This window comes from Asterias rubens, chromosome 8, assembly GCF_902459465.1.
Source record: "Asterias rubens chromosome 8, eAstRub1.3, whole genome shotgun sequence".
Lineage (NCBI taxonomy): Eukaryota > Metazoa > Echinodermata > Asteroidea > Forcipulatida > Asteriidae > Asterias > Asterias rubens.
In genome coordinates, this window is record NC_047069.1 from 8,307,715 (window position 1) to 8,335,306 (window position 27,592).

The following is a 27,592-nucleotide window of genomic DNA, read 5'->3' on the forward strand; positions in this document are numbered from 1 at the left end:
TGAAACTAGAGTCAGGAGAAAAAAAAACATCTCTTCTTAATTGCGTATGTACTGTCTGCGGTTTACAATTATTATTCATACCGGCAGGTTACAAGGTAAATTCATTATCGGCTTAAATTACCAATACTTACATTTCGTAACATCATATACAGAATACACACATAAATTGTATTCAAAATAAGAATATTAAAAAAAAAATAATAATGTTATAATAATACAAATGACCTAAAAAGCACCATAAAATATCCCTTAAATCTACGATTATAATGGCGTAGTGGTAGTTAGCGTTGCGTTGACTCAATATCAAGATCGCATTTTGAATGACAAGATTGCATCGTACAACAGCCTAAAGTGGACTGGTGCCCTGCTTTGTGTTTCATTTCTTAGCATTAAGCGAGGACAGGATAACGTACTGGTTATAATCATTTATTTTGAAATAAGGTACAATGAGGAAAACAAATAAATACTGTAATAAAAATTAGGTGATATAACTTCCATACTGAATACAAGTTTACACTACCTCAGACATTTGACCTATGACCTCATGGGAAAGAAACAAACGAACGACAGAGAGCAAGTCTACCGAAACGAGAAGCCTCAAACGATGTTGCCAGCATAGTACTCAGTTTGTTTAATTACTTATATATATAATATATATGTAAAACTTGTTAGTATAAAATCAATGTTCTAGCTATTTTACATGCGTTCTACTGGGTCACAGTAAACCCAGGCGAATGACCCATTATTAAGTTGTAGAAACTAGTTGCTACAGGTTCATTACTTTGCCCTGTTTACAACCCTTAGTCTTGTATACACGTGACGGAACTACAACCATTAAGACAATAGTCTGGTCCTTTTGTGTATTGACTTTCAGGCAGGCCGGTGATCGAACTAATACGAGGGGAACCAGACGGAGTTGGCTGAACCGTTTCATTTGGAGTGGTCTTACATTCGGAGACTCTAAACCATAGAGAAAGACGTTACAATCGGTTGACAGTGCAGTAACGTTGTTATGTTACACAGCTCGAGGTTCATTCAGACAAACAACGCGAGTCCAAGACATTTTAGGGCCCCCCCCCCCCCCCCCCGATGGCCCTGGAAGCTTTCCTATATAATACTCTGAACTACAATGTGATACCATGTTGCCTTCGACGCGTGTGTACGTGAACATGAACCGTTAATCAACGCTATGGTGTGCTTTCACCGATCGTTTCCCAATCCTTCCTTACATGTGGTCTCTTCCCATTCTTCCCTGTGCGTCTTTATTCACACAAAAGTTTATAAATATATGTGCACACGTCAGGAAACCAGACGTATGTTCATTTGTTTTTCAGTCCTGGACCAATAGTTATCTGGATTGCTGCTCCTGAACGCATTTACACTTGTTCAAAGAAAATCGTCCGTTGACACAATTGGGAGTGGCGCATAATCCTCTACGAACACAGCTGGAAAGAATGAGAAAAGATAATTATTAATTAACTTTAAGTGTTGATATCGCCAGAAATGACATTAGGAGAAAACCACTGTTATTGATAGAGTGTTGATGCAATAAGTAATCAGCCGTTAATTTCACCAAACTCTTCATAACTTAGGAATAATCTTAAGACCTTTGACGAGTCCAAGCCTTGCATTGTAACATGCAAACCCTAAGATTAATCCCAAGTTAGGACTAGTTACTCGTCGTAACTCGAGGTAGCCCAGCATTTCGTGAAATCGGCTGCAGCTGTGTTCAAGACTGTTCTTGAACATTTCGAGATTATTTGAGATTCAAATAAAATGTACGTACTCGCACTCCTCGACAGATAGCTTCAAGTCCTTGCGTCCACGTTGGATGTTCTTACAGACCCGGTTGTTCATCAAGCAATCACATGCACATGTATTCTCGTCCTGTAGGAAGGGTTTGGGGCATCGGTAGTGACAGGTGCAGCCACACTGTCCGTAACTCCACACCTTGCCGTTCGGGCAGTCCGTCTCGGGCGGGGAACAGAAATCAGGTTTCGCCACACATTCGCAGTGAACGTCCTCCACGATGGAACGTGTGGTGACCAATGTGTTCACCAAGAACTGCAAGTTGAGGGAGAAAATGTACATTGTTTAATCGAAAAAAAAGGGAAAGAGAGGGTTAGCACAGAAATGTTATTTTACAACCTTCTGAGGGGCCAAAATACAAAAATACTGATCTGGGGTCGATTTCACAAAGCACAAAGGTAGATCATCAATGCGAATCACTTTTTACTGCTAAGCGAAGTGTGGTGCTGCATACTGAACTCATCTTTTAAAGATGAATCTTAGGGCTTTGTGAAATCGAGCCACAAACACATTCTGCAAAGACTGGAGTGTTGAAATTGACACCATGGATGTCGTCCTATATATATTATAGATACCAACTAATTAATCAACATTTACACCACAGGGTATTCAAACAACACGATTGTTTACCCGATTGTGGACAGTATATCCTCATTGGATAAAGATGCCTTCCCATTTGGGATGGTTTGGGGCAGAGCTTTACAAGCATATTAGAGAAAGTTGTGGCGACTTGCGATTAGAAGCCAGTGGCGAACACAGGGTATCAGACTAGTCTGCACATTGGGTTGTGCTTTATTTGGACCAACAAAGGCGTTCAGCAACACGCGACCTAAGAAAACTGTTACAGCTATCCCAATACACAGCTGTGGTGTGGGGTTAGTTTCTTACCAGTTTAGAAACATTCTGTCTGCCGTTACTTCTGGGCACGCACTCCTGGTCGTCACGGCAACAGCCTCCACTTCTACAGCGTTGAACCACAATGCATGCTGGGAAGACCTTGGTGTCGAAACCCTTGGGGATGTTGAGTTCTTTGTAGCTGTCAAGGACCGTGTCACGTGGTTGGCAGCTTGCCCTTGCGTTTTCCTGCTCAATTCTCTTCATGTTTAACATTGTTGGCGCTGAAATGTTGAAATAAATGAAATAATAAGTATTCTGATTAACGTTGATAAATCGAAATAGTATGTATTGTCTTAGTAGAATAAATGCGTGGTCAGTCTGCAAACGGCACCAGACTAAATTCATCCCAGCCCCGTAACCGTTACTTTGGCTAAGTAATTTAAAATGGGTGCAAAGAGAATGTATTTAAACCGGTAACGACAACGATGACGCCATGCTTTGAGGTGTATTCGAAGTGACGTCTCGGCCTCAGGCTCGCCCTTTACGACATTGGAAGTCGCGTACTGAACGCACATAGCTGCACAAAGGCTGATGGATTCCAAAGCCTCAGCTGAAGCAAGAGTCTGCAAAGGTCCCCAGGTATACCCATGATTTCAATTAAGCCTTGAAGCCTATCCGATACAACATTAATTTAATGTTTAAATAGTTATAGCGTTTCACATGACTGGCACAACCATACAGACCATTGTTACACATTAATTTGACTATGAATGGCGAACTGCTGAAGTATACGAAAGGTGGGAAAAGATTTTCCTTTTTTTGATGTCGAGTACAAGCTCCATTTCAATGTGTAATCATTTATACCTAAGCATTTGACACATGGTATGCGGCGACGTGGCGCGAACAGAATAACAATCCAAAGTGATGTATAGCATGTACACGTGATGTCACATATTATTTATTCTTTTTCTTAAAAGGGTCTCAATGTTGGAGAGGTATTGAAAGAGAGTCAGAATTTCCACAAAACACATTGATGATGTGAATGGGCGTATGAGTTTAGGAAAAGTAAAAGTTGAACTTTAACTGAAGATAAACAATGGTGTTGGTTATAGTATGAGTTACCTCGTAGAAATCTGAAACAGTCGAAACTTACATTCTAAAAGTTACTTTCATACTTTCTGTCCAAATATTATGAAAGCAGATTAGTTGAGCGTTATGTAAACACTCTCGCGTTCCTTCCCATAGGCGAGACGCCTCGTGGTGTGTCATTAAGACTTGAAGCATAACACCTTTCATATGTACAGTTTTTAAAAAGTTCTTCAGTCTTTTTTAACAAAGTTCTGCTTTGGCAACAATGATTTGTCCTGGTGATTGTCAACATTCTTCCAAACTGAATATGAGACCGAAATCTTCGCTTGATAGAGAGATATGGGTGTTCATTAAGGCTATAATTATCATTACAATTCGTTTCAATGAGCGTCTTTGAAAGAAATAATTTACAGAAAACAAATAATAAGTAAGATCAAAACATTTTCTGTCTCAGACCACTGAAGTGATAAGATGTATATAGGTTGATTTTGTAAAGGCATGCATGTTTTGCAAAGTCATAATTTTTTTAGGATTTTGTTCGTGACATAAACTTGAAATATGATCATAGTATCTAATTGGGTGAAACAGTTAAGTACAACAAACATTATTTGGTTTGCCAGGCATACACGAATTGTTCAACAGTTTCTCCCTTACCGATTACAGATTCGCGATACAGGCATCAATTTGTGGGAGGGTATAGCCGATGCATTTGCAGCCGGCGTCGTGGGAAGCTCGTACCCCCTTTACTGACGTCCGTGTGAACGCCCTACGGCAGTAAACCAAACCACCCTATCGGAACACCGACGGCACCAGTAAAATGCAGTCACCGGGCCCGGGCACTTTGCGGCGTTGACCGGGCCAACAAATCCATTCAATTTGTCCCCAAGAGACTCTTCATATGCCTCGCTGGACCTTCCACGTCAAAACGTCCAGGCACGATCGCATTTACACTTTGACATCTCTGCCCAGCTGCACTTGTTAGCTCGTTACCGCAGAAACTAATAGCGAGAAATTGAGCTGATATCCTCAAAAATGACCAATCAAACTTACTGGGGTGTTAATAGTGGTTGGTCGGTCAATGAAGACCATGAACGTCCCCATTACCTTCACCTCATGCATAAGTTCATTCCGTCTAATTCTGCTACCGAGAGAGCAACAAAATGGTGAAAACTTCCTTCTATAAGACTTAAGTGGTTAAAGGCAGTGGACACTATTGGTAATTACTCAAAATAATTATTATCATAAAACCTTTCTTGGTGACGAGTAATGGGGATAGGTTGATGGTATGAAACATTGTGAGAAACGGCTCCCTCTGAAGTGCCATAGTTTTTAAGAAAGAAGTAATTTTCCACGAATTTGATTTCGAGACCTCAAGTTTAGAATTTGAGGTCTCGAAATCAACCATCTAAACGCACACAACTTCGTGTGACAAGGGTTTTTTTTTCTTTCATTATTATCTTGCAACTTCGATGACCGATTGGCTCAAATTTTCTCAGGTTTGTTATTTTATGCATATGTTGAGATACACCAACTGTGAAGGCTAGTCTTTGACAATTACCAATAGTGTCCACTGCCTTTAATGGTGCTTTGAGCTATTACATGGTATGGGTTTGTTGTTTGATTTAGCGTTCCATTACGAACCCATCATTACATCCAAAGCCAATAGATGAGTTCTGGGTTTTAAGCTGAGTCGCGTCAATAAATCCCGGACTCAACGTCTGCGTCTGTTTTCGGCACAAAAATGTCCCGTCAGTTCTTTCTGCCTTTCTCGGTACAAGAGTCTGTCGGATTAACAAGCAGATTCCCCTGTGTGTTACTATTAATACATTGCGTCTGATATACTCTTTACTATTGCTGTCAACGAGCTCGGGACCTCATAATCCTAACGGGCTTTCCCTACCCAAGTACGGACATAGGATTCGAGCAACCACGCAAGTCTCTCATTATAATATACGACAGTTATGAACGACCTGTCAATTCGAAGAAAATTTAATGGTCAGAAATCAATGAAATAATTCAATCGAGCACTGATTTTAAAAACACATTTTGTGGGTAATGGGTCTGTGGACTATAATATAAATGAACCAATGTTAGGTCTCTGTAGCACTTTGATTTTAAAGTTTGTAACAACAGGTTGTTTTTTAAGGGGCGCCATATGATTCAACTTTAGTTTGCCTTCAGGCATGTCTGCTATACTATGACAGGATAAACTAGTTTCGAAAGTACCTCAGCAAAAGTTTGGTCAGATGCAAAGGGATTAAAAGACAATTGTGTGAACGTTTGGAGAACTTCCCGTCCAATCTTTCAACAATTGAAAACATGGTCAAATGGGATGCTCGAAAGCTTCATTCAAAGTTACCCTTTGAAAAAAAGAAATACTAATTTGCTTTCGCTGAGAGGGTTCGACAACCCGACGAAATTTATTAACTTTTTGTCTGATGAGCAAATAATAAGTTTGCTATTTGTGTTGGTTTGAATAATAACGAAAGATTGTATAGCTGGAGAATCAGCCTAAAGAAGACACCCAGTGTGCTGTCAAAGGTGGCTTGGTCACACTACACGATGAGTTGACACACATTCAGATCTTCATATACTTTTTTCAATGATTGATGTTGAGTGATTTTATTTAAGAAAAAGATATTAAAAATGTTATGATTGTGCCTTAGAAATCAAGAACTAAATGGCACCCATTCGTCAATACCTCACACCTTGTGGGTTTATCACCGCGGCTTCTATAACGCACCGCTTCTGATGTGGACATGCAAGTTGCTTTTTGAGTGTTTGCCTGCAGGGTATGACAATTATTACACCCTTAACTAATTTAAGAGAATTGAATAACGTGTGTTCGTCACCGGGCAGGTTTTCGGCTTGGGTCTACTCTTCTTCTTGATCTCGACATGCATCTTGCACTTTATGTGTTTATCTGGAGGGCATGAAGTTCATTGTTGGTTAATATCTTAAGAAAAAAAATAACAACATGTGATTGTACCCGGGAAGGGGAGGAAACAAAGCAACACAAACTAGAGGTGTATTTTATGCTTTTGATTCTTATGATTATAGGACACTTTCTAGCTTGAGGGATTCCCGACCGACACAGAAGTCTTTTTGTTTGGTCGGTTCGAAAAAAAAGGCGGTCTTTAACTTTCGCCCGGGAAAGGTTGGGTGAAAAGTGAACAACAGTTGGATTTTAATTGTCCAATTTCGTTTTCTATAGAGAGCAGAAGTATGGTTATTAATTATCTCATCTTCAACTGGACAAGCTTCGCTGCGTGCGCACCAAACTGGAGATCCCTTCAACCCAACCGGTTTATTCTTTGCTTCCCCCCTGTCTGTCATATTCATCCGTGACGCCCAGTTTGTATTACCCTATGAATGGCTCACCCTTGAAGCTGCTGCAGTTACGTTTGAAAACTCACACGTCCACGAATTGGAGGCCGCGACTTGAGGCAACGCTCGATTTGATCAGAAAGAGCAATAAAAATGGTGGTATGGGTTTACAGGCGGGGGAGGGGGGGGGGTGGAAGGTTATTAATTATACTAGTCTCTTTTTGCGCCGTCGTGGATTGTATTGTCACGTAGTTCACCACTGATGACGAAGTGGTCAGTCATTGGTTTACATCTATTGTCCAATATTGCATATTAATGCACTATCACCCATTACATTGCAGCGTCAATGTATAAACAACTCGCATTACTGAACTTGATGTTCCTTTAATAACTTATGGAGTCATCTCGTAAACATTTGGGTTCACAACATAATGATATAGTCATTGTAAAACCAGATATCACAGGTGGTAAACATGTTTGGGTTTTGGCAATTCAAAAAAACACCAAATATCAAACAACCCCCCTATTTAAGTCGGTGCCCAATTTTTTGTTTACCAGAGTGAGTACGACTTGCACGTGGAACGAGTGTAAACCCGTTTCGAACTTTACTCCATTATACCCCCTTTTTAGCAAATAAAAACATGTCAGATTACTAAATGCACATGTATACAGTTCCACGGAAGAATCCCGGCGCGATTAGAAAACGAGGACCATGTTTCTTTAAAGTGTTTTCTTATTTTGGAAAATTAATCATTGTCAACGAAAAAAGTCCAATAACTGTCAGTTTGCACCGTTCTTTATTACTGCAAGGTTAATTTATTGCAAAAAAAAAACTATTTTCAAGCACGTTTTAGAAAGATCAGTCAGTATATACTATATGTGAAAGTAGTGCTTGGTCTGAAAATCATTACCGGTCGGTGATTAATCCCACATTGGAAACAAAATCTAAAGAAGTTCGAATACTTAGTACCTCTAAGGGAAAGTAACCATTAGTTTTTGGAGCCGTGTGATAGTTTTAATCCTATATGAAAGTCAACATTAAAACGTAAACTATTCATTTTAAAAGGTAGAAGCGTTTGCGAGATATCGCCAAAATCCGGAGCGGTTATCAACACAGGAATAATAATCCATACCTTGAAATCTACACAATCTGAAAAACGTATCTGACAGTTTCAAATATGTTGTGATGAAAACTTACATATTTTGCTTAACCACCTTACTTCAAAGCGAAATACTTCCCAAAGTACTATCGAAAGCTGCTGTACTTCTAAGCAAGGTAGTTTTAATTACCATTAACTCTAACATTGATTACCTAACTATACATTCAATGTAAATGTGTTGACATAACTTCTACTTATGACAATGTGTCAATTGACCTTTACAACATTTGCGAACAAACAAGTAAAAGGCCCCCATCAAAGCCAGCAATTACAGTCAATTCATTCCTTAATCAAACCCTTTTAACGAAACAACTCTGCCAAAACATCCTAGGACAGGTAAGTAAATCTTAACACAAAAATGACTAACACTTCATCATCCATATGAGTCATGAAGGATCCCCTATAAAAATAGACATCGATTCCATATCCAAGAAGTTGTAGGATGTTCCGTCCATAGAGACCGAGCAATTTCATCAATCAAAAATAATGTATTATGGCTTTTGATAGAAGTGCAATACCTCGTTGATGTTTTAGGATTTAAAACCTGGTTTATTTGCCAGTAACTTTGAGAGTTAAATCATGTTAAAAATCCTTGGATGGTTTTTTTTTTTTTTTTTTACAGAGGAAGAGATAACACAGTACTTTTAAATTAGTTGCAATGTTCAACACGTCCGTTATGTCCAACATAAGGACATGTAAAAATGTATGTTCATCTTGAGAGGTTGTAATCCCGGGAGAGCAGTCCAAGTATAACAGGCTAGTATGAATTTGTCATCGTTGAAGTATCCAATCAGTTATGGCAGGGGTCATTTCCCCCCACTCTATGTTATATAAAATGATGTAATATGAAGGGGAAACCCCTGTGGGTTATCGAGCATTTCAAGATGAGGGCTGCTTTCGACGTGATGCTATTTCTGGATAACTTGAGGTTAAATCCACACGTCAAGTAATACTGGTGCCTCGTTTCACCACAGTCAAACAGCTGTTACTTTCACCTGTTTCCGTGTCCCTTTTCGACATTCAAAACCTTCACTTTTAGTCATCGGTGGCATAAGAAAACATATCATATTAATTTTCTTTTTTCGGTGGGTTCAGTGATCTTATTCCGTCAATCTTCGTCACATTGTTATAGTCAGATCAACTATCGGCTTTGGTGTTGTTTGAGAGCTCGGTTTTGCGAGATTATCTTGGCTTGGTCTATGGCATTTAGCTCAGTTCGATAATGAGTAGTCACAGTCAAACAACGTCACGCGCGTCAACATCCGTCCAATTGTTTCACTTGAACATACAAACATGATCTTTTAAAATGCACCTTACCGCAAAACCCACAGCAGTTTTTCTTGGCTGTACTGGTATGACTGTTATATATAGCTGTAGTCTGTTCATCAAGGGGCCTATGGTAATTTTGTTATTGCCGTTCTGGGATTAGAAATATATTCCCTTCCACATATCATACTTTCCAGTTGGCAGATCCACATGTCTTGTCATAGCATCCAGGCATCTACATATTTGAGGGCGGTGACCCGACATATTTCCATCCCTTCTCTAAAGTAAACAAGGTCTCGAAGAGCGATGGGCACGGTGTAGATATCAATTGCTATCGTCAGTAGACGTACGTCGAATTGTATCACATATAAGTGCCATATACTTGACAGGGCCCGTTACACGGAACTCTCGAATGGTTTTTTCATCTCCCTATAGGAGGACATCTTAGATTTGGCTTTAGGGGAATGGGCATGGTTTGGGAATCTTGGTGGATTCTTTTTGCTAAATGCCAATAACGGATATTAAGAGAAACTAACAGCACTAATGATTAATACAAAATATAATGCCCGGTTTTCAACGGTTTGATTGTGTCTACCAAGACGGTACATGGGGTGGATTTCACAAAGAGTTAAGACTAGTCTTATGTCGATTAAAGGCAGTGGACACTATTGGTAATTACTCAAAAAAATTATTTGCATAAAACCTTACTTGGTAACGAGTAATGGGGAGAGGTTGATAGAATAAAACATTGTGAGAAACAGCTCCCTTTGAAGTGACGTAGTTTTCGAGAAAGAAGTAATTTTCCACGAATTTGATTTCGAGACCTCAAGTTTAGAATTTGAGGTCCCGAAATCAAGCATCAGAAAGCACACAACTTCGTGTGACAAGGGTGTTTTTTTCTTGCATTATTATCTCACAAATTCGACGACCGATTGAGCTCAAATTTTCACAGGTTTGTTATTTTATGCATATGTTGAGATACACCAACTGTGAAGACTAGTCTTTGACAATTACCAATAGTGTCCACTGCCTTTAAGGACAAATTACTCGTCATTACTTAGAACTAGGTGGTTTTCAATAACTGCTAAAAGAGTCCTAGGATTAGTCCTGAGTTAATAGGACTATGTTTGTGAAATCGACCCCAGCAACTACAGCAAGACTACGTTAGTTAGGGCATGGGTTCGCTTGTAAAAGCATGATTCACAAGCAATCAACTTTACAATCAATCTTCATGTGAACATTGAAGTAGAGAAAGTGCGTCTTTTCAAGTAATCCATCTGAATTATTCACATTTTTTTTCTACACTTCTTAAGGACGACAGCACCCTAAGCTAACTATAACTCACACAAGATTGATGACGCAATCAGCTCTGCATCATGCACGATTATGAATTCTGCACAATTGGGTTCTGCAATCTAATAATCGATTCAATACCTTTAACAAAACTCGCCATAGTGACGAGTATTTATGGCCGCACACAATCAATGTATCAAGTTTGGAATGTCGGTATCAGAAGGCAGTTTTTATGTTCTCAAAACAAAAAGTTGTGCAAGTATTCACACCGAAGTGTATTATGAAGAGTACCCTTTCAGTCAGCAGCGTGACGGAGCTGAAAACAACCCCCTGAACCCTACCTATATCCCCTTGCCTACAATCTAACCAAGAATAGAACTAATATCTCACATTGAAATCGGCGTCCCCTTTGTTAGTTTGTAAATCTACCCTTTTCACCTTTTCCGACTGGTAGGTATGCAACGTATAGCAACAACAAAACAAGCGCTTACAAAAACTGTCGGATTCATCACAGGCAAGGGAAGAAAAAAAACTTAATTTCATTTTTTTAATGACTGGTCATGGAGTTACAAGTTTACCAAAATAAATGAAAGAGAAAGAAGGAAAAAAAAAGGTTGAACATTTCTTACGTTTCAATTTCCCTGCTCTGCCGAGCCTGACTCTGTTGTTAACGGAGCTCTCACCGTCCGACCCAGATCTGTTTGGGAAATTTTTCTGTAAGTAATCTTCCACTGTGTTGACGGGCAACGTTGCGTCTTCTGATCTTTGTGTTGGCTGGAAAAGAAAAAACAAGATAGGTTTATACACAATGTGGTAGTTTGTTATTTAATTTTGAGCGATGGAGTACCGGTGATACCACTGATTAATTAAACAGGATACGGATTCACCCAAATTAACATTAACTTATTTAATTCGCCATTAATGTCACAATGACATATCTGTTTGCCATTTTTCGGCATCATCGTCAAAGTAATACTGATTACCCAAACTGTATGATATTTAAAGTTTGCGAAGGTAAACTTCATCAATATATAATTGAGAAACATGTTATGATAACTTATTACTTTTCTAGGATTACTGTGCTGGTCATTTTCTTCCATATAAGCTAATCTGACAGTGGAGTGTCCCGGATCTAGGCCCTAGAGAAGCCCTTTATGGGTGAGGATACACAATTTCCTCTATTAAATCATGCAAGAAAAAGCAGTCACTTGTAACTGCTTCCGAGGTGCCTGTCTTCCTTTAAGGTAAGTGCCTCAAGGCAAGGAGCAACTGGGTTTGAACTAGTTTCTCACTTCGAGTCAATGCTCTACTGACCAAACTTTGCGTCCATAAAGCTTTGCGCATTTTTAAATTGTACAAGAATTTACCATGGTTTGCTCACCTGCCACTTTCACGCTGCATTGACAACCCGTAGAGCAATGGACACAACAAAAACAGACAAACTATGAAAGACTAGGTTAGGTGAAGCCATTTTAATCCTACGAGGTTGCTCAATTTTGTTTAGTACTGCACACTTTGCAAACCGACTTTTTCTTCAAAATATTAGGCATGTTTTACAATGACTTTCGCCATGAGATGTCTATATGCCATTTTTCGGCATCATTGTCAAACAACATTGTACGAACATAATATTATTTATTTTTTTCGAATTGTAAACTTGGTTTGAGTTTAAATACTGCTCAAGGACTTTGGAACGAGATTTCTGTACGGGTGTGTGCTTCAGTCAAGATTTGCTTAATTGTAGAGATTTAAACAATATATGATTAACAGTGAGGAAATACTGTGCCATTTTTCGGCAGACAATCTACACAGCAAACGCTCTACAAAACATGCTAATACAATTGTTGCACATTCCTTACAACTCTACTTCAAAAAAGTAAATATTTTTTACACCATCTACAAACATCACATTGCCCATAACCTTGCCCTAAACTACGTTTATGAATATAAAAACTTTAATATGATAAATGATGCACACATCTTTATTCGGATGGACGAGGTTCACGCCACTTATTAAATAAACATGTTAATACATGTTAATACATTTTCAAGTAAACTCCACTCAAGTTGAAAGAAATGAGTACGCTATTGAACTCAATCTAACACAATCAACATGAATTATTTATTGTGGTCAAATCAACTGATTGTGATTGAACTGAGACTGACACTGCGCTGCTTAACTGCGTATCTTGTCATTGCACCTATGCACACTCCAACATTGAAAGTCGACTACAAAGGGCGAGGTGACGTATTTATTGCAGGTAAATTGAAATGTGGTTGATGATTATGTACAACTAGACTGCTTTAGTTAACTGGATGTTTCTTTAGATTTACGAAAGTTAATGGACTGATAAAGAAGAACCTTCAGAGAGATATTCTTATGTCGACATGACCTTAATCGTAGTTAGACAATTATTTTCCTGATGACGATTTTTATCTATTATACAAACTATTTCCAATAAATATTTTCGTCATCTGCCTTTGTTCCCGTCCGTACTGGTCTCTAGGTCAATGTGATGTTAATTGTTTCCATTTGAACTCTCCAAATCAATATTCGTCTTTGACATTGACCAAGTGCTCCCTGACTCTCATAGAAAAGCTAAATTATTTCACTTCTTCATAATATTGTCCTTTATCAAGCATACAATGGTTGAAAAAGGATAACTCGTATGTAGAATGCCTTGCCTTAACACTGCCCTATTAAGCAACCTATAAATTTGCTGCCCTGACAGGTTTTGTAAAAGGGAACAAAAGTTGGCTAGGAGTATCAATCTAGGTAGAAACGAACAAAGGGGGTCAAAAAGAGTGCTCTTGCAATGGGTACTGAAATGTAGTTCTCTACCCTCGGTCAAGGCTCCAAAGAGACTGGCTCCTCGGGAAGTATTTGTCCTTGTTGAATTTGTCAACAAGTAACGAATAATTTCCTCTTCTCGGGTCCTTCAACAGTTGTAAATCTCAACAGTATACGTAATGCGAAGGAGGTCCTTGCAGTGTGGTACTAACATAGGACTATATTTAGAACACCAATCGAATATCAATTTATCTGAACTATCTATTATGTTTGGATATTATTACCGAAACGAATATTTTAAGTAATTCTAAAGTAAAGGTTATGTTAGTAAAACATCGAACATTCGTTAGAATCGATAAAGAGTCGTGTTCACTTTATTTTGACAAAATTCAAGTTTCAATAGCGGTTTTAGTTTTTACACGACATTTTGGCAATATAAATTGGCAATACACGCGATTAGGATTTCCAGCTTTATAACAATTGTTACTAAAAAGAAAAACTGATACAAGTTATAGTAATGCAATCCATATGTTTATATACCACCCCCTTACAGAACAAAACTCAATTATTTGAGTATCTGTAATTTGCAGTAGTTTAATTCTTTCTTTCCGGGTAAACAACAACATCTTCTTGGCAAAAGCTGTGGCTATGGGATTGGGCTCTCAAGTGTGTACTTAGAAATGACATTCCAACTCTGAAAAAAAGGTTATGACCCTCCTTATTGTGTTTTGATTCAAACAATACTTTTATAGAAGAAGAAAACTTGCATTGTTATCATGGTCTGTGTGGATTTTTATGTATTAACTTAATTCACAATTTATAACGACTTGAATTCCATTGGGGTTTTATTCATGCATGCAATGGCGATATTGCTTAGAAACCTATTGCACAATTGCATCTTAATGGTGGTTGAACAGCAAAAACTAATGCCCCTAAACGTCGCTGTTTTGGATTTTGTTATTTTCACCAATAGTACTTGAATCAGAAACTGGATGTAAGTTTACAAAAAATAAAAACGGACACTACACTTGTGGTAAGCTTACAGTTTGGAAATCAACAATGAAGATATATGTCGAATGAACTTCTTCAACATGTTGTGACCCTCACCAAAAGTGGCATTTCAGTGAAGACATAAAATCACTAGCTGGATATGATAAGAAATGCTCATCTTTGAGCCTGAATGCGGCGTTGTTTTGACGAGCAATAGCAGTTATATCGGGGCGTCACATTTTAGATGCTGTTTAAACGCTCGTGTTTTGGACGAAACCATTTAAGGAGGGTGGGAATTTTGATCAAGCAGTGTTCGACCCCATGTTGCATCATCAAGGCGAAGTTCAATTCATTGTACAAAGATCCCTTCTGGAACATGAACTAGGCCAAGGCAGACACCGTATACAAATGGAATAATGTTCCACGTGACCAGTGAAGCAACAAATAAAGAAGCAGACATACAGGGCAGTTTGTCACAATGACGAGCGTGTCAGACTGATTGATATTTCAACGCGTTGTGACATTTCCTGCCTTTTCCATTACATGTCTACCCATAATAACTCCATGAACCTTGGCAAACTTTTACTTATAACCTATTTATGTCGATAGATTTGTACAGGTGGGTATGTAATGACAAAGTATATTGCCAAATGGCGGCAATGTAATGCAAATTGTGTAGGATTGTGTTTCAGAGTAACTGGTAACGGGCGGGAACTCAAAACCGCTAGAAAATCAAAAGGCAGTTGATCAAACTTTTAACTCAATTCTTACACAACAAGAGCTCATGGGTAAATCCTCATAGCTAAAACAGGTTAAGGTGCTTGTATAAATAACTGATGAGGCGTCGCTTGTTGTGTAAATTTGAAGTCAGTGCCCTCTTTGTAATCTTGAGCTAGATTTATTGCCCGAGTTTTCTTTTTTAACTCATGGTGTGCATGAAAATATAGAAAATACTGTCAAATAATCTGAGGTGTTTAATTACTCGTATGAGAGTCTGAGCCAAACCTCTATTCAGCAAGTTTAATTGGGACAGCCAGCAATTCATCTCGACCGCTCACCCATTGAATATTTCTTTCCCCCTACACAAACACAAAAAAGGCTCCTGGAAAAATGAAAATAGAACAACCTCGCTTTCATGTTGTTGCCATTTATCTCATGGGGGTAAAATTTGATTATTTACAGGGACTGGCCTGGAGCAATGCCTGGACCGTTTGATGTGGGTTTTAGAGGAAACACTCGGTCGACCGCAGTAACTTTTTTCCCTCTGTCTGATGACTGGACTTAAATAGCTCAAATAAAACATGGTGTGCACCCGGGGAGGTGGGCGTGACCATTCAAGGAGGGTGGATCCATCCACTGTACGCCTCATGTTCAACACGAGGTGTACACAATACACTTTGTATGGCGTAGTGTGTACGACGTAGTGTACATGTACATCTGGTTTGCAAGTCAGTCAGTTTGGGTTCAAGGCAACTTTAGAACCTTTTTTCAGACCTACCCTTATATTGGAAGACCCTTTTTGACTCTGCCTTAACAACAACCATTTGTTAAATTCTAGCCAAGTATATCTGTTTCTAAACACGCAAACCGACAGAGCACATCCCACAACCGGTCAGATCCTGTCACCCAGTCATCCATGGGCCCCCCGCATTTACTAGTTGGTGAAACTGCGATTTGCTACAGGGAAAAAATACACTATAGTTTGTATAGAAAAAACACCCATTAATACGATAATACATTGAAAATGCGGTTCAAATGAGCTTGTTTTTAAAAGGTCATTCGATAAGAATAGAAATTGTCTTTTATTTTTCCCCATTGGAGTATAGTACGACTTTGACCTGGTTCTACAATACACAAAACCAACATGGCGTTGATTTGAAAACAGAATAAGAGCAATATTTTGCTTTTAAGGCTATGAATGAAGAGACTATCACCACGTGCAGATTTTTTTATCACGTTTTTCTCTGGGCCTACATAGTCCCCTCCTTAATTTCGATCTTTTGAAACAAAATGAAGTACATTGGAAAGGTCAACGACACCTGGTCATGAGGTCAAACGGGGTCACATAGGTTCTGCGATTGTTTCAAAGATTCCTCACCCAGAGAGACTCGAAGACACGAGAATTTCAAGACTTTACTGCCCGTCTCACCTATCAATCCCCACTGAGCCCCGCCAATCATCCACTCCCAGCCAACGGGCAAGGAGTGACACGCCGGGCCGCTAAGGGTCCCGTGGGTGGACCTATCGATACGCTAGAGTGTATATGGATAATATTCCAGTTACCCTTAGAGTCCATGTTGAGATCACCCTAGGTGGTCCTTGCCCGTTTCTTGGGGATGAAACCAAACATGGATTGAGATCCCGTATGATAATGATATAGAATTGTAGAAGTGTTGACGCATTCTTTCAAATGAAGAAACATTCAACAAAAAAGGTCGCATGTACCGACCTAGTTTAGAGAGCTATCAGAAATCTGGGCCAGAGAAAATCTTAAATTTTAAACCATTTTGATAAAACTAAGCAACATTTAGAGATTCCAAGTAACATTGAGGCCATCCACTGCATATTTTTCTAAAAGGGTTAGGTTTGTTATTGCATTTTTGTAAGGTAGATGCCAAATCAAATTCATGGCTTTAGAGACAATTGGGAGTCACAGATATGCTACGGCGTAAGTTAGGTTTTAATTATGGTTCACCAACAAATATAGATTTTTGACTGATTTAAAGGTCGCTTTCAAAACAGTCAAAATTTTCAACAGTGGTTTCATTCGAGCCAGTTACGATCCAAATGTATTTCAGCCATGGTAAATTACAAATTAAAATTGCCCTTTCAACTTCGTTTTCATGTTTTCATGTTTATTAACTGTTTTGTGTGTTGTACTTTAGGTACATTTGTTTTATTACAAACATGAACTCACTGGTATTTTTTTTTAAAAGAGAATTTATTGTTTGAGGAAAATATGATGAAAACCGAAACAGGTGAAGTACATCAAACATTCCTTATTTGGCCAGAAGCGAAACTTGCAAAGGGAATAATTCCGATAGTTAACACAGCCATCAAGCTGCAATAAATCCAAACAGCCAAGGTTGGTTTGAGGTTTGTAAGTCATCCTCGGCAAAATAGCTTCTGACAGCTGCTTGGGGGAGAGAAAATAGAAACAGATTCAGAAATCCACGATGGATAGGGTGAACTTCTAAATAATACATTGCCAAATTTATGTGACTGTGTTTACTGTTCGATTTGTATTGGTTGGGGGTAGCTCCAACGTGCTGGCTTGTTTCACACTTTTGTTCTAACTATTTCCGTTCTGTATTTTACATTGTTGACACCATTTTTCTTCGATCCGTTAATATTTGACCTTATTGTATCTGTGTATATTTGGATGAGCTTTTTATAGTCACACAAGGGGATGCCAGAATTAAAACTGTAGCCTCCGAACAAACTAATCAGCGGTTACATCCGTGGTCTCGTATACTGTGCACAGCATTTGCTGAAAGATAGGTTTGAAAACCATGTTCAAATGTTTGTTTTTCGGTTTGTAGCGCCGTTGATATATAATTGAGTCGGTACGTCAGGTTGGATTGTCAGTGATATACATCATTCCGTTTTTCAGTTTGGAAAGTCCCGAGTGCCACTTAAAGCCTCCCCCCCCCCCTGCTCCAGACTAACTTTTTTTTGTAGCAACCCTACCAGACGTATCCTTTATACATACCCGCTCAGAGAACACAACAAAAGATACAATATGGCACATGCCTAAAAGCTTTCAAAAAAGAAGAAAATAATTCCAAATGGTTGAGGCAGACACAATGGGCTTCAGAGTCAATTTTTTCCCCCAAAGCGTTTTATCACTTGGTTGACGGTGGAACCAGTTGGCCCACATTCACTCTAAAATGGGCATATGGTATCTTCAGGTATTCGACCGTAATTGGGAAAGAGAATAATAATAGAATACTGCATACATGTAAAGAATACGTATATTGAGTTGGATGGGAGTGGGAAAAAGTACAACCCCAAATTCGGTATGGTCACACTTCGTCACCTCTTAAAAGGGCTAGGGGTATCTGTGAAAAATAACCTTCCAATTCAGTCATTTTGGCCCTCAGGTTAGAAGCATTTCACTGGCTACCTTTATGTGCACGGGAATGATACACAAAACAGAATATTTTACGAATTTGTGGTGGTTGGTGTTTAACAACATTCCATCATTTACTTAATTCAACCGCGGTCTTGTGTTACATGCATACATGTTATTTCTCCTGGAGCAAATGAATTCCGTGACAAGTGTAAATTGAATTCAAAATCTTCAGTTATGATCCAAAAACAAAATCATTTTTGGTCCTCCTCTCCTTTCCTAAAGTCAATGCACCTACGCGGTTTTGGAGACTGTAACCATATCTTAAGTACTGCTGATTGACTCTAAATCCTCAGGGAGCTCTGAAATATGAAATGAAATACATTGAAGGGGCACGGGATGTTATCCCCTAGCGACGGATCAAACGAGACCGAAAAGTGGACTTGCTTGGAGCCAAAGTCTCCCTCCTCACTCGGGGACTTGTTTTGTTTCCCGTCTCATTAGCCCCACATTTAAAGCGGGTTCCTGCTGTTTGTCTCAAACTTTAATTCTTGGCAATACGCTATGAATTTCTCACCCTTGTCTCCCCGTGTCAGGTTTAAGAATTGGGCATTGCTAATGACCAATGGTGGATATTTTGGGGGTGCCAAGGGAAAAATATATCAGATGTTAAGGTCATTGCCGGTCTTAATTAAGAAACGCCTTGGTAATTGTATATAGTTCTGCTTTTATTTACATAATGCATAATTTATATATGCAAATTTAAATATGCTAATGTTTGTATCCCGTAGATTGCTAGGATACCCTTGATTAGTTAGTTATTATTTGATCCAGGGTTGGCCTTTTTTATTGGAGTTGGTGTTGTTAATCTTGTTTTATAGACCAGCCTTCGGTGAAGGAAAAACAAGTACTTTTGAATTGATGCTGACAATAAGTAAATAAATAGCAGGGAGTAGGTACACCGCAGTGTCCTTACTTGGTCTGCAACACAACAGTGGAACTGAGCCTAACAATAGCTACCTATTGATATCCGTGAGCAAAATCAAAAGTCATGCATGCATCTCCAATCGAATATAAAACTTTACCCAAGGCAACTGCACTAAAACTGGCCCTTTATGGCCACAAACGGCAACAGGGCATGCCTAACAAAAAGTCAGTTTTGTTCTTTTGTGGTTTTGCTTTTCAGAGTTGTACACAGCAAAGTGACACAGTTCCGGCAGTCAATTTTAAAGTTATGTGTGGCTGTTACAAAAAAGTATTGAAACGATTGCTTATAAAGATGACCTTTTGCCTCGTTTGCATATGACCCCTATGCAAGTTAGTCTCATGTTTTCCCACCCACTCCTATAACACTTTTATGCAGGGGGAAATGAGTTACTCCACTTCAGCAAATTGTGACAGTTTAACACAACACTATAAACCTTTAATTTCCCACAAACTCAAACCATTCCGGGGACTCAGATAATGTACAATTCCTCTCGCCGAAGACTGCGTGAAAATATTGCGCGTAGATCCAGTTCAAAGTGACTTCTAAACTCACAGTATTATACATGATAGATGGTCGTGCAAAAACTTAATTATATTTCGTTGCCTGGTCCAATGGCTTTACAAAAAAAGGGTGTTGTTTTTATTAACATTTTCCTGTGGCAGGAATTATAAAGTGGCTGTTTTGAACAAAACATCCAAGTATGCAAACAATGTGAACTTGCAAACTTTTGTTAACACAAAGCAGAACTGCGCAGATTTAGTTACTAGCTGGGAAAGTATTCGAATTACAACTCAAGTTTTACCACTTCGTTCACACTTTAAATCGTATGGTTTCAGTGAACCATTTCATAACTTAAGACTTATATACGATACTTGTTTGACGGAAAATGTTTTTTTTTCAATGTATTGAAAAGTTTTCATAACTCATTTTTAAACGATGTAAGCGTTTAGGATAGTGTTTTATCTGTTGAAGATGCTATACATCTTACGTGGACATCTTTCATGACTGTTTAACGTATCCAGCAGACATTGGCAGAGAACTGATATCTTGCTACGAAATAATGTCCCGAACCATTAACTGTAAAAGGTTGACCCGTAAGCACAGTATCCAGAGCAGTGCGTTTCGTATTCCAACTCTGGGAACACCTGCTGTCTCCGTGGAGTATTACAAGAGCAGTCAATATAAATCCTGGCTCTTGTCACCCAGCAAAAATGTTTGGGTAGGAGGGAAATTTTAAACGTGGCAACTTTTTAAAGGGCTTGAATTCTTTGGCGGGACAGTTGCTCCTGGGTTTTTTGTTTATGCTCAACATGAGGCCGTACAACTTGAGCTGTTACACCAGCCCTATGGTAATATCCAAAGGATGTTGCGTTTATAAATATTGAAGGTCTCGCCGTGTATGAAATTAACACGGTTCGTCACAACATTGTCTTGTGTAGTATACACTGTTCTACTGAGGATTGGTGTCCGTTTGTTTTGGTTGTTGTTGTTTGACGTTTAGATGATCTTCCCGTCAAGGGGGATATAAGGGGATATAAACACCAAGCCCATCTCTCTCATACAAACATTGGTCTATGATTATGAATTGCACTAATCAAGAAATTGTGATTAAGTAACTTGACGACTATTGTTCTAGGCATTTTGAAATCAGCAGTTAGCTTAGTTGGATTCGAAAGGGTTGCTCTAAAAAAAGAGTCATCAGTTGGTATCATTCTTAACGTTTTGAGTCGTACCATCTTGATAAATTGTTAATGGTGTATTAACCGAATGCATACAATGGCTCTCGGATCATGTTACAGTGATTTGTCGCGGTATTTTAACAATAACCTGTTACTTTGGGGGCCAGTGCTACCCTTTGGCAAATGAAATCGCTAGACATTCAGAATGCGAGCTAAAAGTCACACCCTCTCAAATGGTTTAGCTTACAAACTAGCGGCAGATCATATAGCTATAAGATAAATGTGATATGACAGACAAAGTTCAAGTTTATTGCAGCTGTAAAAGTCTATCATCCCACCAGCATACCAATCTGTATATTCAAATTTCATGGCAGGGGCTGGATACCAACTTAACCATAACTTTTTTAACAGCTAGACTACAAAAATGCCTCATGCATGTCACGCAATACAAAGCATGGAAATAGATTAGTAATAACTTTGCACTTACTGTAAAATGTGTTTTTTTGCTTTTTGGGTCGATAGAAAAGCATTTGCACTTTTGATTTGGTTGCAAACAATGAAATAATGACGATGTATTGATCGCAAAGGCGCCTTTTGGTGGATAGGTTGGTGGAGATTTTTTTTCCAACCGGACATATTTTGTTTAGCCTGCCCCAACCACTTCCTGATATCCGGTAACTGTTTTGTAAAAATTTTAAGAAAAGCACGAAGTATAGATTGTTTTAATCGTTATTCCGAGCCACTGTCTACCGGGTTACTTTCCCTTATACTATTCTACAAAAGCTTGTACACGAAACTTTGTTGTAAAAGTTCCATTATAACTTCATTTGAATTTAACTAAGGCAGTTCAAACTACTATAGCATGCCAGTCATTATCTGCAAAAGACACTAACACGACTTTAAACAAAGCACCCATGTTCAATTGTCGACAAGATGAGCACGGTGTAAAACGTTATGTGCATGCTTAATATTTTGTTAATCAATTGACAAGTCTTAAGGAAGAGTATTTTTGGATACCTTTGTTTTTGTTTGTTTTTTGAAAAACAATTCCCTTCAGAGGACTAAGGTTCTTAGAGAGAGAGAGAGAGAGAGAGAGAGAGGGATATTCAAACATCTGAAAATGTTTCCGTGTGAAACGTTTCTGAGGTTGTGTATTTAAATTACGGACTAGTATTCCTGCGTGGACATAACCGCTCCAGATTTCTAGCGGTATCTCAAAAACGCTACCACCTTTTGAAATAAAATTTTCAAAGGTTAATTTAGCTGTATATATCTACATTTATAGGATAGAAACAATCGAACAGCTCCAAAAAACAAAGGCTTGCCTTGAAACGTACATGTACACAGACCGATCACATTCGCAGTGATATTATCAGACGTCCAAGTAGAGTTCGCAAACATCAGTGATGAGGACATTAACAAAATGCAACATGAGGAGCAAAACAACATCATTCGTGAAAAGAATGATAAAGCTAAGCTATTCCAAGATAGATAAATAAAAAGTACATGAACTATTATCAGTAATGCAAGGTCCTGTTCCAAATGCATTTCAAGCTATATAATAATACACAGACTTAGACTATATGCTGAGATATCCGGGGTCCTATGCTCCTATACCCTGGATATCGCTTAGCATCGATGCCGCTCGGCAGAAATAACAATAATTGATTGCCACTGTCACCCGATACTTGTCATTTTTGTTCCTCTAAAAATAGAAGTTGAATTTACTATCAGATATTCTTGCAATGAGTTGCTATACAAGAGTTTATGAGCAATACTGTGGTGGGGGGGGGGGGGGGGTACGATGTGCTTGAATTAAAATGAGTCAAAGGTATCAGGGTTTCTTGAATTAAAATGTGAGCATTGATTTTGTGCAAATTAACACACAGTGCTATAAATTGTTTAAGCATTGTTTATGAATTGAAGAGTTCTTAAATCTTATATACAAAGGGGATAAAGTTACATATAACGTGCTTCCAAAGGAGGAGATCCATGGTTGATAAAAGCTCTCTAGAGTATTGTGTTTGTATATGCTGATTATTCCCTTGACATTACCAGCATGGCTACTTATACATTCCAAGTAGAATTTTGCAGGGTATCAATGAGTAGATATTTGGGGGGACATTACAACATCATAAAAGCTGTCCAAGTGCTCTTTAAACTTTGACACTTCTCTGAAGGTGAAATGAGAACTGTATGACTTGAGGGGCCACGCAGCGTACCTTACTAGGGGTGGAGCGCATTGAAAGATAAGCAAGAGCTCCCCATGTATGAGGCTGAGATTAATCAACACTTTCTTATATATATTATGACCCCAATCAGTTTCAGTTGTACTTCCCGTCTCCCCAAGGCAACCATGCTATAGAGTTGCCGCTACAAGGAGTTACACCTCGGGCTACGAAGGAGAAACTCTGGCCTGGCCCGAATGCCCAAAAGGCAACCCCCCCTCCCCCACAAGACACAAAATCAAAGTGTGCGAGATGCCTGCTGGTTCTAACTCTCCTTGTTGGAATGTTAAACTTTACAACAGGCCCGAAAAGTGTAACATCGAGCTATTTTTAGTCTGTCTTTTAGGTTGGGATTGGGAGCTGACTAAGGTTGGGTACTTTTTTGTTTTATCTTTGCCAGACAAACCAGACGATGAATTAAGATCTAGGTACGTATGGTACCAACGCAGCATATGGGAATATCTCCTACATTTCCGATTCATACAACTAACCACTGCCTAACCAATTTAGACTAAAAGAGCAAACCGTTTTGCTGTTAGTGGAAACCCATGCTAAGTCTACATTCGGTCTGATCTCTAAGTATTTCTTTTTCAAATTGAAGCCGTAATCGTGTAGTTAGTTAAAGATAACCTTTAACCAAGTTATCCAGCCTTCCGCATACATTTTCTTATCACACTACGACTTGCCTTTTGTTACACAGAGTCTATCCACAAATTCAATTTGTCGCTCTTGAAATCGAGCAATCGGCCAGTCCACCCACAACTTCCCTCAAAGTGATGACGTAGTCACTTTGAGAAGTTAACAAGACCATCGAGTCAAGGTCAGTCGGTGCATAAACGTTAATAGACCCAAGAATGTTATTACCCGTTTGACATGACTGGTAAAAATAAGGTGTTGATGCTATATGAAAGAAAAAACTCCAAAAGAGTCTTTTCTTGTGTTCTTTTTTTTTGAGCGGTTGAAGCAGTGGGCGACTGGTGTGTCTAGCAGTAAACGTTCATGGTATTGGCACTATATGATTGCCTAATTTGATGACGGATGATGCGTCCCTGCGGGCTCGACAGTCAGATCGGGGGGAGAAAGTCTGGCCCGGGGCACATTCTCCTTGCCAGTTTATCGCATTATGAGAATGTTAACCTCTTCAAGATTACCCCGCTGACTTCAAATATCAAGTGTTTTTTAACAACGTTTAATGAAACAAATTAGGCCTATTTGGTAGGCCGACAAATACAATACGTCTGAATATAGGATTTGCCTCATGTGTTGTTTCACAATTTAAGGCAAAACTTTCTCATTTTTCTGGAAAAACAATCTAATGTGTGAGTGATTACGAGAACATACTTCAAATTCTTCAACCTCGTAAAAGTTGATTACAAATAAAAAATGAACAAAGGTCAGTTCTGATATGAACTTCACATTATCAAATAAGCTCATGTGTTCTCCAAAGATGTTACAACAGTTCAGGCCCTACCGTTGTGTGAAACACACAGCGTATCATAATTATGGTTGTTATATTTGATCATGAATAAAATCAACAATCTAACTTTTGAAATATTTCACTTTTTGATTATCCCTGCATCAAAATTGTTTCTAAAACTTTTCTATATTATTGTTTAATACAATTTAACAGTTGATTCGGGTGCGGTGTGACGGGCGAGCGGATTTCCTCTGAGGATTTTGCTCGTTTTTAAAGTTGGCTCCGGCATCAAGTTATAACCTCCAGTTTATTGTTACGTGACACGATGAACCATCAGACAATCGTTTTCATAATTCATTTCGTGACCTCGTCGGGTGAAACCTTCAATCGTACATGGCCTTGGTAAGGTTCAAATTATTCAAATTAAACTATCCCCGTCGGACTCATTTAAAAACTTAACTACGGGGTGTGTATTGTGTGACTGCTCCTTTACAACAAACAAGTGTTGGGTAAGAGTTGTTGCGTGTTATAACACAGTGTTTAATGCTTGTTGAAAGGTATCAAACAACCACCATTAAATGAAATTAATCTATCTAAACTGGTGATAATTGCGCCAGTGGTACAGATGGGGCATAACAAGGTCCGTAAAGCATGGTTAAAGTAGCGTATTGCTTTCTGAACCCTCAATCTTTTATTAGCGTCGAGAAAACTAGCTATAGCCACAAACTTACAGATGTCCACGATAAAATGAGGTGATCTAGTTTATTCTTGACCTTTCAGCCAAACATCATATTTTTGTGTATTTCCACATTCATAAATATGTCAATTTGACTACCAGTGATTTATCTACAGGAACAGTTGCAACGTATTGGGGAGCAAGCTCTGTCGCAATATGAAACAAAAAAATGTGGTTTAAATTCGGTTAGCTGTAAGTTGTGTTTCCCGTCTCTTAACGTCGATGATTCACAGTGTAGCCTAATTAGTGAAGTTGTGTTACTTTGGTGTATTCGTATACGATAACGCGGTGCCCCATTCCCTTATAAGAGAACATGAACGAACCTCATAAAGTCTAATATGAAGCCAGACGTACCCAAGTCAGCAGTGGATTTCATGTAATTAAGCCGTTCAGCATGTATAAGAGTGGGGGCGAAGTGTACACACACCTGGACCACTTTAAAGAATCTTACCTGTCGCGAAGCATCCAGTGAATGAGAAGTTGACAATCCAGTATTGAGAATAATGAGGTAGAAGAAAAGATAAACCATCCAACCGCCGGTAAGAGCCCGCGAGGAGTAAGACATCCATGTTGAAGTGATAGCGAGGCAGCTCTGCAGCAAAGTTAATACGCCCATGTCCGGGTAGTTCCGATGATTAGTCCCGTTGGCTTGACGCCAGTACGGCGTGGATGTTCCGGCAGTTAACCTCCCGGCCATGCCGGTACCTGCATTTGGGCTGGCCCGGTTCACACACGATGTGCAAGTAGCCTGTATCGTCCCGGCGGTGACGGCAGGGGTACACCGATGGGTGCAACAACGATGCGACTCAGTCTCGCTACGACGATGATTGGTACATGTACCTGGTGTGATCACCGCCGATGTACTACTGTTTGTGCCATCGCATCCACAATCAAAATACCGTGTGCAGCCTCCCCAGTCGGCCGAGCACCAATTTAAACCCGTCTCGCTTCGTTGACTGTTCATCTTTAAAAATTCAGAAAGTAGGCATTAACCGGTCATACATCGATGCCAATGTTACATTTTCAGAAATCCTCAACAGTTGATTTGAGGACGCGTCTAACTTAAGCAGTAACTCCACTTTCTCATAGATTCCAATCTCATAAAGGTATGTTCTCCTCTGGGTGAGTGGGAAAATCAGAAAACGCTGTCGTGAATGCGGAACAACCCCACTGTATGTATGCATTTAACCTTATCCTGTCGATTGGAACTTTTCACACAAATGAAAAAAACACAAATCCTCCGACGACCAGCATTAAAACTCACACATAATGGGTATCGCCACCGCGCTGACAATTTCAACAGTGGTGCATCAATTTCATATGGAGAAATATATCCCAATCGGCCTTCTCGGTTGAGAGACCACGATGAAAAACCAACTTGTAATCACTGGTGCATCACCTACGCAAGCGCATCGCTTCCCTGACTCCATACACCAGTGTCATTAACACAAAAATATCAAAAATATCACAACTGTGGCTAGTGTGTCCGGATGTGACTGCTAAGAAAGATGGGTTGTCAACCTCTGTAGGAGGGTCACACACTTTTCATTGTTTCCTCATTAAGAAGTGCCCTTTAGCTTTGATGAAGCAGATACTGATGATGGGAGCGACAGTTGTTTGACTGATAATGCTACCACGTGGCCCTCAACTACTTAAGTGTGTGGTTGTTTGAGATGTAGGCATCAAGACTGAGAGACCCACACACGCCGATGTAAACTTATCACCTCGCTCTTGAGCTTAACTCCAATCCGCTTCGCCCTTGGTCCCACAAACCTACTCCAACCTATTGGAAATGGGTACGAGGGCGGACCCAATTGTTGGGTGACACAATGCAAATTAAGGTCACAGCTGCAGGTTACACGAGATGTAACGGAGTCCCTTTAAAGGTAGACGCGAACCCCTTCAGGTTG

General features: G+C 39.2%; 1 protein-coding gene across 1 annotated transcript; it reads right to left on the reverse strand.

The window, feature by feature from the left end:
- Window positions 1-1,080: 1,080 nt before the first annotated feature.
- On the reverse strand, window positions 1,081-27,592 carry LOC117293747. Its single transcript, XM_033776174.1, has 5 exons — window positions 26,134-27,592; window positions 11,411-11,555; window positions 2,698-2,927; window positions 1,787-2,064; window positions 1,081-1,445 (listed from the first exon to the last, which is right to left on the reverse strand). Exons 1-5 carry the CDS (start codon window positions 26,644-26,646, stop codon window positions 1,349-1,351), a joined length of 1,263 nt encoding a protein of 420 aa, XP_033632065.1. The 5' UTR covers window positions 26,647-27,592; the 3' UTR covers window positions 1,081-1,348.